The sequence below is a fragment of the Oncorhynchus kisutch genome, linkage group LG16 (assembly GCF_002021735.2).
Source record: "Oncorhynchus kisutch isolate 150728-3 linkage group LG16, Okis_V2, whole genome shotgun sequence".
NCBI lineage: Eukaryota > Metazoa > Chordata > Actinopteri > Salmoniformes > Salmonidae > Oncorhynchus > Oncorhynchus kisutch.
Window position 1 is genome coordinate 46205738 of NC_034189.2, and position 18086 is coordinate 46223823.

General features: G+C 44.7%; 1 protein-coding gene across 2 annotated transcripts in view; it reads right to left on the reverse strand.

Annotated features, from left to right (window-relative positions):
• The window catches only part of LOC109879717 (guanine nucleotide-binding protein subunit alpha-11-like), a 33859-nt gene extending 16420 nt beyond the window's left edge, over positions 1-17439 (reverse strand). The window contains exon 1 of one of the 2 annotated variants that reach the window (XM_031792614.1): positions 16272-17439. In XM_031792614.1, coding sequence (XP_031648474.1) covers positions 16272-16407 — 136 coding nt within the window. In that variant the 5' untranslated portion in view covers positions 16408-17439. The remainder of the gene's footprint in view (positions 1-16271) is intronic. The other variant, XM_031792615.1, reaches the window with a different exon arrangement.
• Between the last annotated feature and the right edge of the window lie 647 nt (positions 17440-18086).

Consider the following 18086-nt stretch of genomic DNA (forward strand, 5'->3'; position numbering starts at 1 on the left):
CACCATGCCTTACAAAACAGTACTGGGAACAGATCTAATTGATTACGCTAAACTGTTTATGCTCTCAGATATGTCAAAGGTTCTTTGTCCCGATACTACAGCCATCAGAGGGGGGGAAGTTATAGAAGACGATAATCAGCCATATCATTGGGTGAGATTAAACAACTTGAGCCGCTTGCCCTTTAAAGGAGGGGTGTTCCCCTACAGTACTGCTCCAACTCTGCTCTCCCTGGTAATTAACTGATTGATTTCTGGCACCAGCTGTCCTCACCTGGGTCGTGTCTTGTACGAACGAGGCGGAAAGAAACGGCGAGGTACTATCTGAACTTCTCCGATCAGAAATTCATTTTCTGATGCAGTGGTTTTATGAGAACTCACAACACACACATTTGGCAAAGTAACCGTTTTAGCTAGATTTACTTCAGCTCGCTGGCTAAACCCTCACTAGCCAAGGGGGCTGCTGGTAACCCATATTGCTCAGCCTCTCTGCACCATATGCACAGAAATACACATATACCCTGAGGCAGGCTAACACCAGGCTACTGCCACGTCAATCCCTAAACACAGATCTGCTATATCTGCAAACGGAAAGAGATGGAGAAAGAGATGGAGAGAAAGAAACACCACCACCTACATTCAAGGTTTTTGAAGAGCAGCCATATTTCGGTTGCCATGGCAACCCTATTCTCTCCTCCTGCATTTTCCCCCGTCTTTCTTTCCTAGCGGATAGTAAATATAACTACGCCTCAAGCTCTCTCTCTCCATCTCACGCTGCTGCTATGTAGAAGGGCTCTGCTCCTCTTTTCAGTCTGTTAGATACAATACTGAGGAGGAGGATGAGGCTGTTTCTAGACAACTGTTGCGCAACCGTTGTGCTGCTGCCATGTTGTGTTGCTACCATGTTGTTGTCATGTTGTTTTGCAACCATGCTGTGTTGTCATGTGTAGCTGCCATGCTATGACGTTGTCTTTGGTCTCTATGTAGTGTTGTGGTGTCTCGTAGTGATGTGTGTTTTGTCCTATATTTTTAATCCAAGCCCCTGTCCCCGCAGTAAGCCTTTTGGTAGGCCATCATTGTAACTAAGACTTTGTTCTTAACTGACTTGTCTAGTTAAATATAGGTTAAATATAAATATAAATATATATATACACACAGTACCAGTCAAAAGTTGACACGCCTACTCATTTAGGGTTTTACTTTATTTCTACATTGTGGAATAATAGTGAAGACATCAAAACTATGAAATAACACATATGGAATCATGTAGTAACCAAAACAAGTGTTAAATCAAAATATAATTTAGATTCTTCAAAGTAGCCACCCTTTGTCTTGATGACAACTTTGCACACTCATTCTCTCAACCAGGTTCATGAGGAATGCTCATATACTCAGCCTTGTCTCAGGATGGTAAGTTGGTGGTTGAAGATATCCCTCTAGTGGTGTGGGGGCTGTGCTTTGGCAAAGTGGGTGGGGTTATATCCTTCCTGTTTGGCCCTGTCCGGGGGTGTCCTCGGATGGGGCCACAGTGTCTCCTGACCCCTCCTGTCTCAGCCTCCAGTATTTATGCTGCAGTAGTTTATGTGTCGGGGGGCTGGGGTCAGTTTGTTATATCTGGAGTACTTCTCCTGTCCTATTCGGTGTCCTGTGTGAATCTAAGTGTGCGTTCTCTAATTCTCTCCTTCTCTCTTTCGGAGGACCTGAGCCCTAGGACCATGCCCCAGGACTACCTGACATGATGACTCCTTGCTGTCCCCAGTCCACCTGGCCATGCTGCTGTTCCAGTTTCAACTGACCTGAGCCCTAGGACCATGCCCCAGGACTACCTGACATGATGACTCCTTGCTGTCCCCAGTCCACCTGGCCATGCTGCTGCTCCAGTTTCAACTTCCACCTGACTGTGCTGCTGCTCCAGTTTCAACTGTTCTGCCTTATTATTATTCGACCATGCTGGTCATTTATGAACATTTGAACATCTTGGCCATGTTCTGTTATAATCTCCACCCGGCACAGCCAGAAGAGGACTGGCCACCCCACATAGCCTGGTTCCTCTCTAGGTTTCTTCCTAGGTATTGGCCTTTCTAGGGAGTTTTTCCTAGCCACCGTGCTTCTACACCTGCATTGCTTGCTGTTTGGGGTTTTAGGCTGGGTTTCTGTACAGCACTTTGAGATATCAGCTGATGTACGAAGGGCTATATAAATAAATTTGATTTGATTTGATTTGAATGCTTTTCCAACAGTCTTGAAGGAGTTCCCACATAAGCTGAGCATTTGTTGGCTACTTTTCCTTCACTCTGCGCCACTACTCATCCCAAACCATCTCAATTTGGTTGAGGTTGGGTGATTGTGGACGCCAGGTCATCTGATGCAGCACTCAATCACTCTCCTTGTTCAAAAAGCCCTTACACAGCCTGGAGGTGTGTTGGGTCATTGCCCTGTTGAAAAACAAATGATCTTCCCACTAAACGCAAACCAGATGGGATGGTGTATCTCTGCAGAACACTGTGGTAGCCATGCTGATTAAGTGTGCCTTGAATTCTAAATAAATCACTGATCGTGTCAACAGAAGAGCACCCCCACACCACTTCCTCCATTCGTCACAGTGAGAACCACACATGTGGAGATCATCCGTTCACCTACTCTGCATCTCACAAAGACAGTTTGGACTCATCAGACCAAAAGGACAGATTTTACCTGGTCAAATGTCCATTGCTCGTGTTTCTTGGCCCAAGCAAGTCATTTCTACTTACTGGTGTCCTTTAGTAGTGGTTTCTTTGCAGCAATTTGACCATGAAGGCCTGATTCACGCAGTCTTCTCTGAACAGTTGATGTTGAGATGTGTCTGTTACTTGAACTCTGGGAAGCATTTATTTGGGCTGCAATCTGAGGTGCAGTTAACTCTAATTAACTTATCCTCTGCAGCAGAGGTAAATCTGGGTCTTCCTTTCCTGTGGCGGTCCTCATGAGAGCCAGTTTCATCATAGGGCTTGATGTTTTTGCGACTGCACTTGAAGAAACTTCCAAAGTTCTTGAAATGTTCCCGATTGACTGACCTTCATGTCTTAAAGTAATGATGGACTGTCGTTTCTCTTTGCTTATTTGAGCTGTTCTTGCCATAATATGGACTTGGTCTTTTACCAAATAGGGCTATCTTCTGTAACCCCCCCCCTACTTTGTCACAACACAACTGATTGACTCAAACGCATTAAGGAAAGAAATTACACAAATTAACTTTGAACAAGGCACACCTGTTAATAGAATTGCATTCCAGGTGACTGCCTCATGAAGCAGGTTAAGAGAATGCAAAGCTGTCAACAAAGCAAAGGGTGGCTACTTTGAAGAATCTCAAATATATTTTGATTTGCTTAACACTTGTTTGGTTACTACATGATTCCATGTGTTATTTCATAGTTTTGACAATGTAGAAAATAGTAAAAATAAAGAAAAATCCTGGAATGAGTAGGTGTGTCCAAACTTTTGACTGGTACTGTATATATAAAAGATGCTGCTGATGTAAGGTCAGTTTTGTATTTCCCCTTCACAGTATTGGGATACAGCCCAAGGAGAGAAGAGGCTGTGTTACAGTACTGGAACACGGCCCGTGTCCTCAGTGAAAGATCAGTCTGAGGTCTGATTTATTTCTCGTGACCCTGTCATAAGATCTCTCCCTCCATCTCGCTTCTGTTCTGTCGCTTCCTCTCCTCTAGAGCACACTACCAGCCTCTGTCTCCCTCCTCTCCTCTCCTCCAGCCCACTCCCGCCTCCCCTTCTCTTCACCCAGCCTCGCCCTTACTCCATCTCTCCTCTCATGCCCCTAATCGTTGTCTTCCTCCCTGAGGCTGGAAATCCATCTCCCCCATTATCATCCACCTCCCCTTTCCCTTCGCCTCTCCCGTCCCTCACTCGCTCATTCTCCTCCCTGTCAAGCATTTGGGATATTCAGAACTAGAATCTGTCCATTCTTTTTTGGTGGCGACCTAGAAAAACAGAGGTCACCTTTTAATAGACCACACTACTGGGTTTGATAACACTTTCCTTCCCAGTCGGCAAAGAGAGAGCGAGCGAACCAGAGCAACGGTTACATATACACTCACACACCTTTTACTAGCTGACACTACTTGGGTCTTTCCAGGCAGCAGCGCGAGAAAGACAGCATCGCTTAGAAAAACACCCACGAGGCTACAGCGCAGGGTGAAACACACAGCCCACACACACACACACACACACACTGGTAAAGAGAGGGGTGTATGTGGTATCAGATATGATGGTGGCAAGAGAGCAGAGTAATAGGGGAACCTTGCGCAAAAACCTCATCAAACGGAAACACACACAAACAGTACTGATTTTTAGCGGACACTAAACACCACATTTGAAATGTATTGGTAAATGCACACAAATGTTGAATGTGTTTGTTTAACATACAATTCCTCAGGGAAACAGAAAGATAAACAGCAAAAAATCTGGACGTTGTGTTGAACTTGAGTAGTGTGTGTGTATAAATACAGTTGAAGTCGGAACTTTACATACACCTTGGCCAAATACATTTAAACTAAGTTTTTCCCAATTCCTGGCATTTAATCCTAGTAAAAATTCCCTGTTTTGGGTCAGTTAGGATCACCACTTTATTTTAAGAATGTGAAATGTCAGAATAATAGTAGAGCGAATTATTTATTTCAGCTTTTATTTCATTCATCACATACCCAGTGCGTCAGAAGTTGACATACACTCAATTAGTATTTGCTAGCATTGCCTTTAAATTGTTTAACTTGTGTCAAATGTTTCAGGTGGCCTTCCAAGCTTCCCACATGGTCATTATGGCCAAACAGTTCTATTTTTGTTTCATCAGATCAGAGGACATTTCTCCAAAAAGTACGATCTTTGTCCCCATGTGCAGTTGCAAACCGTAGTTTGGCATTCTTTAATGGCGGTTTTGGAGCAGTGGTTTCTTCATTGCTGAGTGGCCTTTCAGGTTGTCGATATAGGACTCGTTTTCCTGTGGATATAGATACATTTGTACCCGTTTCCTCCAGCATCTTCACAAGGTCCTTTGCTGTTGTTCTGGGATTGATTTACACTTTACGCACCAAAGTACGTTCATCTCTAAGAGACAGATCGCATCTCCTTCCGGAGAGGTATGATGGCTGCGTTGTCCCATGGTGTTTATACTTGCGTACTATTGTTTGTACAGATGAACGTGGTACCTTCAGGCATTTGGAAATTGCTCCCAAGGATGAACCAGACTTGTGGAGGTCTACAATTTTTTTTTGTTGGGGGTGGTTTGGCTGATTTCTTTTGATTTTCCCATGATGTCAAGCAAAGAGGCAGTGAGTTTGAAGGTAGGCCTTGAAATACATCCACAGGTACCACCTCTAATTGCCTCAAATGATGTCAATTAGCCTATCAGAAGCTTCTAAAGCCATGACATCATTTTCTGGAACTTCCCATGCTGTTTAAAGACATACTTTATGTAAACTTTTGACCCACTGGAATTGTGATACAGTGAATTATAAGTGAAATAATCTGTCTGTAAACAATTGTTGGAAAAATTACTTGCGTGTCATGCACAAAGTAGATGTCCTAACAGACTTGCCAAAACTAGTTTGTTAACAAGACATTTGTGGAGTGATTGAAAAACTAGTTTTAATGATTCATCATGGGGAAAAAACAGTGCATGTAAAAAAAGTGCATGTAAACTTACGACTTCAACTGTATGTTATTTCATAGTTTTGATGTCTTAATTATTATTCTACAATGTAGAAAATAGTCCAAATAAAGAAAAACCCTTCAATGAGTAGGTGTGTCCAAACTTTTGACTGGTACTGTACATAGTAAAGACACTGAAACACAACAAACCAGAACAAAGTCTGCACATGCAGACACAACCTGTAAAATCTCAGAATGGATTTCCTCTGCTGACAGTTCAGTGCAATTTAACTACTTTTCTAATAAGTTCAATACAAGTAAATAATTTAACTAAAAGCGGTTTGTTTTTTTATTCCGTTTCTAAGTCTGGATTCTGTTTTTAAAGGGCCCTACCTGGTGATCTACGTGTGTGTGTGTGTGTGTGTGTAACACACTGCTCAAAAAAAATAAAGGGAACACTTAAACAACACAATGTAACTCCAAGTCAATCACACTTCTGTGAAATCAAACTGTCCACTTAGGAAGCAACACTGATTGACAATAAATTTCACATGCAGTTGTGCAAATGGAAGACAACAGGTGGAAATTAAAGGCAATTAGCAAGACACTCCCAATAAAGGAGTAGTTCTGCAGGTGGAGACCACAGACCAGTTCTCAGTTCCTATGCTTCCTGGCTGATGTTTTGGTCACTTTTGGTGCTTTCACTCTAGTGGTAGCATGAGACGGAGTCTACAACCCACACAAGTGGCTCAGGTAGTGCAGCTCATCCAGGATGGCACATCAATGCGAGCTGTGGCAAGAAGGTTTGCTGTGTCTGTCAGCGTAGTGTCCAGAGCATGGAGGCGCTACCAGGAGACAGGCCAGTACATCAGGAGACGTGGAGGAGGCCGTAGGAGGGCAACAACCCAGCAGCAGGACCGCTACCTCCACCTTTGTGCAAGGAGGAGCACTGCCAGAGTCCTGCAATGTGACTTCCAGCAGGCCACAAATGTGCATGTGTCTGCTCAAACGGTCAGAAACAGACTCCATGAGGGTGGTATGAGGGCCCGACGTCCACAGGTGGGGGTTGTGCTTACAGCCCAACACCGTGCAGGACGTTTGGCATTTGCCAGAGAACACCAAGATTGGCAAATTCGCCACTGGCGCCCTGTGCTCTTCACAGATGAAAGCAGGTTCACACTGAGCACGTGACAGACGTGACAGAGTCTGGAGACGCCGTGGAGAACGTTCTGCTGCCTGCAACATCCTCCAGCATGACCGGTTTGGTGGTGGGTCAGTCATGGTGTGGGGTGGCATTTCTTTGGGGGGCCGCACAGCCCTCCATGTGCTCGCCAGAGGTAGCCTGACTGCCATTAGGTACTGAGATGAGATCCTCAGACCCCTTGTGAGACCATATGCTGGTGCGGTTGGCCCTGGGTTCCTCCTAATGCAAGACAATGCTAGACCTCATGTGGCTGGAGTGTGTCAGCAGTTCCTGCAAGAGGAAGGCATTGATGCTATGGACCGCCCATTCCCCAGACTTGAATCCAATTGAGCACATCTGGGACATCATGTCTCGCTCCATCCACCACAGACTGTCAAGGAGTTGGCGGATGCTTTTGTCCAGGTCTGGGAGGAGATCCCTCAGGAGACCATCCGCCACCTCATCAGGAGCATGCCCAGGCGTTGTAGGGAGGTTATACAGGCACGTGGATGCCACACACACTACTGAGCCTCATTTTGACTTGTTTTAAGGACATTACATCAAAGTTGGATCAGCCTGTAGTGTGGTTTTCCACTTAGGAAGCAACACTGATTGACATTTTTTTGAGTGTGACTCCAAATCCAGACCTCCATGGGTTGATAAATTTGATTTCCATTGATAATTTGTGTGATTTTGTTGTCAGCACATTCAACTATGTAAAGAAAAAAGTATTTAATAAGAATATTTAATTCATTCAGATCTAGGCTGTGTTATTTTAGTGTTCCCTTTATTTTTTTGAGCAGTGTATATACACAAGTGTGTTTGCAAATCCAGATGTAGACATTTGCATTGTGGTAAAGCAGACTGCTGATAACAGGTTAGGTGAGGTTAACCAGTGGTGAGCTGTGGTTGATTATCTGTGTAGTTCATTTCTGGACTTCCCCACTGTGGGATGGGAACGTGATCATAGACCATGTCGATGCTGCCCAAGCTCCGTCTACTATGCCTCACAACTTTTTTTTAAATAACTATTTCTTAGTGTCTTGGGATTTTTTTATTTGTTTTTTCCCCATTATGTTTTTGTTGTACCCTGAACCTGTTGTGGAAACGTGGGTGTGTGTGTACTACTTTAGAAAGGAGAAGAAATAAAGGACTATTCAGCTAATCATAGTACAGAGACAAACACAGGAGCATGCCTGCTGGGCGACCCAAAGTATACGCATCTCTCTGGCAGCATTTAGCGCACACACACACCACACAGAGTAGCAGCCAAGGCAGCCCTGAGGTATACAACACACACCAGCTGCCTACCAACTGAGGTTATAGAGATCCTGTGGTCAGCCGCAGGCCAGTCAATGTTACCTACGCTGTAACGCCCCACTTCCCTTAGTTGGCCTACCTAAACACATACACACCCACCCTTTTCCCCAAGCTTAGGGTAAGAAGGGGGAACAAACGTATGTACCAGCGAATCAGTTCCGTTCTGACATCACCGGGGGAAGGGAGGGGATATAAAGAGACAGAAAAAGGGAATGATGAGAGGGGGTGCAGAGAAAGAGGGATACAGAAAGAGGTGGAGAAAGAGACGTGGGGGTCTGACCACTGGGGTATAAGAACTGGAGACTGCATCCAAGATGTATGCCCCGTTAAATTTCAAGGTAATCTAATCACGTTCGCCAATTCATGGACCGTCTATATCCGGGTTGCATCCGGTTTATACAGACCAGCATCACATGTGCACTACCACTCAGTGCGCACAGAGAGCAGTGCGAGCAGCAACATCATGTTATCCCAAAAATATGTCAGACATTGCATGAATATAAAAACAATAATATCTTTGGCTGTGAGTGCTAAATTAAATTACATTTATTTTTTAATATTCGGCCTCAGCTACAATTATTTGACTAATTCCAATTTTTATGGCACAAATGTGATGACTAAAAGGGTCTTATTAGCAGGCCTGGAATTTCTTAGTGGCAAGGCCATTTTAGCATTCAAGAGGAACCCAGTGTGCCAGGGCACCAAGGCCACCTGCTAGGGCACCAAGGCCATTCACCAAAATAGACCATTTAAATTGATATAGATACAGTGCCTTGCGAAAGTATTCAGCCCCCTTGAACTTTGCAACCTTTTGCTAAGTGTATGTAAACTTCCAATTTCAACCGTATATATTATATATAAGTGTTTGCAAATCCAGGGATAGACATTTGCATTGTGGTAAAGAAGACTGCTGATAACAGGTTATTTGCGTATCGGAATTCAGATAAGAATGGCCCGCGGCTGCATCCCTGATGAGTCCGTCTTCACTTATAGTCTACCGGCGACGCCGGTGAGAAGGACCCAATCACGTGACAAGCATTGGTTAATAAGAATTGAATTATCTGATAAAGACATGTGAGCGAGAGATGCTTCGGAGCATGGCGATTGGTAGCTGGGAGAAGCGAAGAATAATTATTGTATTCAGCGCAAGGGCACAATGGCCACTTTGACTGCAAGGCATGGATTTTTTGGGGGAGGCATTACGGCCATGTCCATCGATGCCGCTGGGAAATTCGAGAGCTGCTTATTAGGAATTTCCTAATCTGACTTCTCTATGTAGCAATTATCTTTCTGGGCTGGGTGTCAGTTAAACTGCAGTACCGAAGCAAAACTGTAGGAGCAGTCAAAACCGTGCTTCTAGAACAGAACCGTGGCCCCTTGGGACTGACAAGGGGGTAGTAAATTGGACAGTTTTCCCCTCTACCCTCACAAGGCTCAAAACTGCGACAAAAAAAAAAAAAACACGACACAAATGTTTTATTGGTCGCTAGGGTGCAAGTGAAAATCTAAATGTAGCTGGTGACGTTAGTCTTTGGGTTCACAATTAGCTTCTCAAAACAGCAATGGGTAAGTAAACCAGGTATTCAAAAATTATTGGTTGAATCTTCGCGATGCGCAATTCAGTCATCATGCACTGTTTGAATGAACTTTATTTTATTGTCATTTTTACCCACCTTTTCTCCCCGATTTTTGTGATTACGATTTTGTCTCGTCGCTGAAACTCCCCAACGGGCTCGAGAGAGAGGTGAAGGCCGAGTCATGCGTCCTCCGAAACATGACCCGCCAAACTCGGAAGCACCGCTCTACTGAGGACCGAAGTCAGCCTGCAGGTGTACGGTCCACCACAAGGAGTCGCTAGAGCACGATGAGCCAAGTAAAGCACCCAAACCTGGCCAAACCCTCACCTAACCCGGACGATGCTGGGCAATTGTGGCCGGTTGTGACACAACCTGGGATCAAACCCCAGGCTGTAGTGACGCCGCAACACTGCGCTGTAGTGACTTCGCAACACGCCTTAAACCGCTGCGCCACTTGGGAGGCTGAATGAACATTTCTAAAGGCATTCCCCAAAGAACCTTCCCAATTAAATGTTGACTGCAAAGTAGGTCTATCTGGCAGAATGATTTCATGATGATTTGTACCAATCGCGGGACATTTGTTTAGCAAACTGCCATCACATTAGGCTACAATGTACAGTGTAGGCTATGAGTAAAAAACAACAACGAGCCAAACAATGGTCTCTTGCTAGTTTACACAAATTAAAGGGCAACTACACCCTCCAATGTTGCTTTTGTTCTCCTTATGTGGTTTAAGCATTGTAGTGGACTTAAATACAGAAATTGAATGTTATTTTCTATAAAAAGGTGATTTAAAAAAAAAAAATAGGATAACTCTAAAACCGCGAGAACTGAATTTATCAAAAGATAAAGCTGGATTTTATAGGAACAGTAACACCCTTTTTTTTTTATAAAATAAAAATTTTGCACCATTTTTCCCCCTCCAAACAATCAATTAACATCTGCTAACCATGTGTATGTGAAAAATAAATTTGATTTGATTTGATTTGATAATTTCTTTGTGTATGGAGGATAGGTCATTATAGACTCATTATAGACCACAAACGAAAGATAACATTTAAATTATGCGTGCATTATCCACTTTCCCTAGTCAGTATTCTTTTAATTCGGGCCAGTAGCTTTCAGTTGGCACTGGCCCGGTGTGCCACTGGCAAATATACCTGAATGTCAAGATCTGCAAGGGCATGCTTATATAAAAGACGGCTAGTCATTATTAGGTTCTGTATGGAATGCAGGCACATTATGAGACTCGGGTCATTATCGCTGAGCAGTGGTGAAAAACCAGGTGTTGGTGCCATCAACTGAAAATGTTGGGAGCACCAGCGCCACCAGAATAAAAGTTAGTCTGGAACTGTGCCTCATAACCCCCCTACATCTCCAGAGCGGAATGCATGACCCCGTTTGGGCTGTGTGTGCGTGGTGTTCCATGAGGATTGGCGGCTGTGGGACACACACTCAATTAAAATGCTCTTCATTAACAAGGTGAGCACCCGGGAAAGTATTTATAGGCTGGCTTCTGAGTGTGTGTGTGTGTTCGTCGGACTGTGTACAGCCGGCAAATCAGTCACAGTGGATCAGAATCATAGAAACATTTTGTTGAACCTGAACACCGTGTTGATGGCTTAGGAGGTGAAAAAATGGCCACAAAAAAAAAAAATTTTTTTTTGTAATAGCATTTATGTAATTTGATGTAATGCAAGTCAGATCATTATCCCTAAACCTGACCCTTAGCATGGAGGGATTTAACACACACACACACGGCTGTCAAAACTAGCTCAAGAAGCATGACAACATTCCCTTATATGACCAAAATAATGAGAGAACACCTGAGTCTTCTCTCCTGCAGGCTATTTCTGCTCTGACCGTCACCAGGGTTTAGAACTAAACCCATCAACCTGCCCCTGGCTAGTGAGTGACCACCCAAATCGAACTTCATCTGAGCTAGCTTATTCTCCATTGGGAGAGTCTAAGCCCTGCTAGCCCGACATGGATACCCCTCCCATTTGGAGAGAAGCAGCAGGGCAAGAAAGTGACTAGTAGGCAGCAGTTCATTTAGCCAACAGCCCAGGTCGCCCATGCCGCAGATACACAGCCCCAAGTCAGGCTACAGCAGCCACCAGCCCAGCCAGCCAACAAAGCTCCAAGTCATGCTGCAGCAGCCCCCAGCCCAGCCAACACAGCCCCAAGTCAGGCTACAGCAGCCACCAGCCAACAAAGCTCCAAGTCATGCTGCAGCAGCCCCCAGCCCAGCCAACACAGCCCCAAGTCAGGCTACAGCAGCCACCAGCCCAGCCAGCCAACAAAGCTCCAAGTCATGCTGCAGCAGCCCCCAGCCCAGCCAACACAGACCCAAGTCAGGCTACAGCAGCCACCAGCCCAGCCAGCCAACAAAGCTCCAAGTCATGCTGCAGCAGCCCCCAGCCCAGCCAACACAGCCCCAAGTCAGGCTACAGCAGCCACCAGCCCAGCCAGCCAACAAAGCTCCAAGTCATGCTGCAGCAGCCCCCAGCCCAGCCAACACAGCCCCAATTCAGGCAACAGCTGCCCCCAGCCCAGCCAGCCAGCCAGTCCCAAGTCATGCTGCAGCAGCCCCCAGCACAGGCAACAGACCCAATTCAGGCAACAGTTGCCCACAGCCAGCCAATCCCAAGTCATGCTGCAGTAGCCCCCAGCCCAGCCAGCCCCAGGTCAAGTTACAGCAGCCCCAAGCCCAGCAATAGCAGCCCAGGCCAGCAAGCCCCAAGTCAAGCTACAGCAGCCAGCAGCCGAGACAGCCTCGTTTTGACCAAGTAGAGAAAAACACCAGAGCTGTGGACCATGGCTGGTCCTATGGCCTGATATTGCCCTCAGCAGCACATGTTACAGGGGAGATTTGGGGGGGGGGGGGGGGGGGGGTAGAGAGTGAGTGAGGTCTCCATGGCCCGTCCTATCTTCAGGCATCAAAACTCAACTCTGGTCATACAAGCACTTCATACTCCAACCAACAAAGCCATAGGAAATCACAGTATTTGCATGTACAATCAACTCCTGATAAATGCAACAGCTCTGTGGTACTCGTAACATCATGCATTGAACAGGAGAGTGTAGAACTATGGAGCACGCATAGCCCTGGTGAGACGTGTGACTAATAGGAGTCAGTGACATATCAGTCTAAGCTTTATCCATGTTTAACAAAGCCTATTATAGACCTGGACTAATCCTTCTTTACACCTCCTTATCCCTGCTCAGACACAAATACACAGCCTAAACTCACTTAGAATAGTCTGTTTACTGCATGACTGGTCACACAGAGGCACAGACACACACTGCCTCTCACAGAAGTCCCACTGACGGACTAAAATCTAAGAATCTGATACAGGAAGTAGACTTCTCCACTGATCCCTGATGAGGGCTAGCGTGGTCTTTACATGTTTTAGTTCCTGCAGAACTAGTACTGGTTTTAGTTCCAGCCCTGGTCCTAGACTCACACAGCATTGCATCACAAGAGTAGGAATAGTCAGTAGGTATAAACAGAGATATATTGATGATGAAGTGAGCAGTCCCAACCCACACATCCATCATCTATGTGCTCCACTCTGAAGCAGTAGAATTGAGAAATGGAAGTGGGGAACAGTAATCCAACAGCGCCTACTCTGTGTACACACACCAAAAATATAAAACGCAATATGCAAGAATTTCTAAGATTTTACTGAGTTACTGTTCAAATAAAATCAAAAATCAATGGAAATAAATTAATCAGGCCCTAATCTATGGAATTCACATGACTGTGAATACAGATATGCATCAGTTGGTCACAGATAACTTTAAAAAAAAAAAAAGGGGGGGGGGATCAGAAAACCAATCTGGTTTCATGACCATTTGCCTCATGCAGGATGACATCTCCTTCACATAGAGTTGGTCAGGCTGTTGATTGTGGCCTGTGGAATGTTGTCCCACTCTTCAATGGCTGTGTGAAGTTGTTAGATATTGGCGGGAACTGGAACACGCTGTCGTACACGTCAATCCAGAGCATCCCAAACATGCTCAATGGGTGGCATGTCTGGTGAGTATGCAGGCCATGGAAGAACTGGGACATTTTCAGCTTCCAGGAATGGTGTATAGATTCTTGCAACACTGGGCCATGCATTATCATGCTGAAACATGAGGTGATAACGCCAGATGAATGGCATGAGGATCTCATCATGGTATCTCTGTGCAATCAAATTGTCATTGCTTAAATGCAATTGTGTTCATTGTCCATAGCTTATGCCTGCCTATACCATAACCCCACTGCTACCATGGAGCACTCTGACATTGACATCAGCAAACCGCTCACCCCACACACCATATACCGCTGTGTGCATATCTGCCCGGTACAGTTGAAACCGGGATTCATCCATGAAGAGCACACTTCTCCAGCGAGTGGCCATATCAAAAGGTGAGAATTTGTCAACTAAAGTCAGTTACGATGCCGAACTGCAGTTAGGTCAAGACCCTGGTGAGGACGACGAGAACCCAGATGAGCTTCCCTGAGATGGTTTCTGACAGTTTGTGCAGAAATTCTTTGGTTGTGCAAACCCAGTTTCATCAGCTGTCCAAGTGGCTGAAGAAGCCGGATATGGAGGTCCTCGGCTTGCGTGGTTACACGTGGTCTGCGGTTGTGAGGCCGGTTGGATGTAATGTCAAACTCTCTAAAATGACATTAGAGGCAGCTTATGGTATAGAAATGAACATTAAATTCTCTGGCAACAGCTCTGGTGGACATTCCTTCAGTCAGCATGCCAACTGCACACTCCCTCAAAACTTGAGACATCTGTAGCATTGGGCCTTTTATTGCCCTCAGTACAAGGTGCACCTGTGTAATGAGCATGCTGTTTAATTAGATTCTTGATATGCCACACCTGTCAGGTGGATGGATTATCTTGGCAAAATGAGAAATAGTCACTAACAGAGATGTTAACAAATTTGTGCACAGAATGAGAAATAAGCTTTTTGTGCGTATGAAATATTTCAGATAACTTTTATTTCAGCTCATGAAACTTTACATGTTGCGTTAATATTTTTGTTCAGTGTGACAGTTATATATTTTTTTCTCCATGACCTAGGCCTAATATGCTCCCCACAGGTTCAAGTCAAGAATACAATAAGGTAGGATAGAGTGTGATAAAATAGGGGGAAAAAATGACTAAATAGCCTACAATAGAATAGTGTGTCTCTGTGTGGTTTGGCCTACTTCTCAGAACTGAGCCAGGGTCCACAGGGAAACGACTGGAGAGAGGGGCAATCACACGTGTCAGACAACCTGGGATATGTTTTGTAAGTGTGAAACAGGAGGAAACGTTTCTGAAACAGAGGTAGTCTACTACCCGAAATGAACTTGTCCAATAGAAACAATTTAATTTTAGACTGGTAGAAGACTGGTAGATGCTGGCAATCTAAGGCCAGTTATTTATTTTTAGGAACGACAAACTGATCCTAGAGACCTGTGTCTTAGGACAACTTCTACTGCCAGGAGATTTAAAAGATACTGCTGATTTAGCCTCCATGCTCTTCATCGTGGGGGTCTGTAAAAGCACAGACACACACAAGTATCTTCATGCTTCTGACTGATGTTGAGAAGCTGCACCCAATGTTTCATATATACATTTAATTCAGAGAGCACACCATAACTCTTTCCCATATAGAGCCTAGGCCTAGCTATAGGAATTGCATCTGCCAGGTTGTGTAATGTGTTACCCCCTAGACATCCTTTTCAGCTCACCTGTATTCTTTATTTAGCAGTACAACTGTTACAGTCTATCACCTTCCAATGGATCATTCATTTGGCTGGGGTTAACATAAAAATAGCCAGGAGGGATCTGTTTTCTGCCATACAGTACCACTAACATGACCATATATGCTTAAATTATTTTCACCATCAGATTCATTCTGAAATTGACCTCTCCAGTCCTTGTAGTAATAGTAGAACTTGGATATAACAATATGGTGACACTAACGTTACTCATCTAATAATACATAGTTAGCATAACCATTTGATTACGAACCATTCCCCCGTTCTAAGAATTAAATTGAAGCCTAGCACTTAGCTAACTAACCGTTCATAGACTAATTGACTAGTTAAACCAGGGGTGAGTGGATGGTAAGCAAGATAGTTAGCTAGCAAGCAAGCAATGACAGCAAATAGCTAGATGTCAACGTTAGGTAGCTAGTTGGTTAGCAAGCACTAGTAGCACCAACACCAACAGCTAAAGTGACCAGATGTTGGCAAAGTGGCTTGCTGATTTAGCTAGCAACAGAAAGTAGCTAGCTATCTACCCATCTGACTAGCTAACAAACTCGTTTGCTAACCAAACACATATCTAGCTAGCTAACGTTAACTAACTAAAACATATTGACTGGTTAGCTAACATTAGCTAGCTAGCTCACTTAGGGAGGCGGGGGGGGGGGGGGGGGGGTGGAGGCCTGAAGCTTGCTAGCTAACCTATCTTGTTAGCTAAATTGATATTTCACAAAACGGCAACTAGCTACCTATGGTTCAAAGAATCCCCAAAATATGGATGAGTTTGAGTTACCGAGAAGGAGCAATTTCAGTTCTCTCCTCGAGTCCCGCTTGTCTCGCCGGAGTTGTTTGTCTATCTCCGCATTGATTCGTTTCGATTCCTTCGCCTCTTCGCTCAGGCAGCAAGCCATCATCGACTCCAAAGTCATCCCTCCTGGTTTTGGCAACCCGCGGGTTAGAATGGACTAGCTGGATGACAGATTTCGGTTGGATGGGTTAACTTTAGCTAGGTATCTAATATCCCGATCCTCACTTCTAATGTCTTGCGAAGAGGTGGACTGAGGGGTCTTGGATGGGAATGGGGGAGGGGAGCTAGGGGCCTCGCTGTCAAGTTGTCCCCAACCGAGAACTGTCCGACTTCACCCGTGTACAGATCTCAGCAAATCACTGGAGGATCGGCGAAGAGGGGGCAGTGTCGATGCGAGGGGGTGTGTTGAGGGCCTCTCTCCGTTGATGCGCGCTTCAAGCCTTATTTAGATTTCTCACGTTAGCTAGCTAACGTTAGTTGGACAACTAGCTAGCTACCTGGCTAGCTAACTATCCCTATTACCAGCCTCTATTGCGATACCCCCTGTTCACCGACTGGGTTCGTGCGTCCCTACGAACGAACCTAACTGCACTGCCGCGACATCCAACAAGCTAACGTAGCCAACTGTCCGCCTTCTCAGAGCTGTCCGCCCCCTAGCTAGAGCCAAGCCACAATTGTCAATAAAATGCACACGAAGGCAACGCATCCATATGACCAGTATTGCAATGTCAGTCACCGCTTCCCAACAAATGTTCGTCCTCTTTTTCTATCCAACTAAACGCTAGCAAGTTTCCAGCGTTATGTCTCGATAGCTGAACGGCTTCGTGATGTGTCAGAGCTGTGATGCTGGCAAACTGAGAAATGACCATTCCCCAGTCAGATTTGGCTGACTAGCTAGCAGTGCAACATTCGATTGAATCTCGCATCATTTTTGGCGCAGTTATCGAGCTATCTGACGTTAGCTTGCTAATACATTTCCCATGAAAACACAGCCGCTAGTTAAATAAACAGAAAACAAAATACGTATTGATGGCCTTCGTTCAAGAATATGGATCCATCACTCGCTAGCAACTAGCAATTCCATTTATTAGCAGATCATTGCGTTTCTGTTGAAAACCGTGGGCATGGCACACTCTAGATTGATGCCAGGAGGGTACTAGGCAACCAAAGTGAGTGACAGTGGGTTTGCACGCTACATGAGCAGGAAAAGGGGCGGGACGTCTTTTAATTCTGGATGTGGATTCTGAGAACCACTCAAATGAGGTCGATGCATACAACGAACTGCACATAAAATACAGCTAGAATTCAACGACAGATAATTCCGATTTTTGCCATATTTCCTTATGAGTTCATAATAGATCTATTTAGGGTGATTACCGGTATTGTTTTTTCAATGGCACTGGATTCAACGGATTAATATCGCAGTTCCCACCCACTCATGATCTGCGGGTTTGCACTGCAAATGCACGCTATTAGATGATGGAGTTTATGGACGTTAGGGTACTAGGTGGTAACTAGCCCCCCCAAGAACAAGTCTAATTGCCGATACAAAAAAGCAACATTCGCACATTGCATGTCACCATTAATATCCGCACTATGAGGAGATTTGATGCAAGGTTCCTCTTTTTAATTCACCTGCACATTAATTTTCTCTGCTGTTCTTTTTCCGTACAATCCATTATGTACAATGACACTACATATTATTTGAATAATGCAAGATTTTAAATCCCAACAGTTTTAAACATGATATTCAGTAGCAAAAGGTTTTTCAATAGTTGTTCATTCGGAAAAATATATATA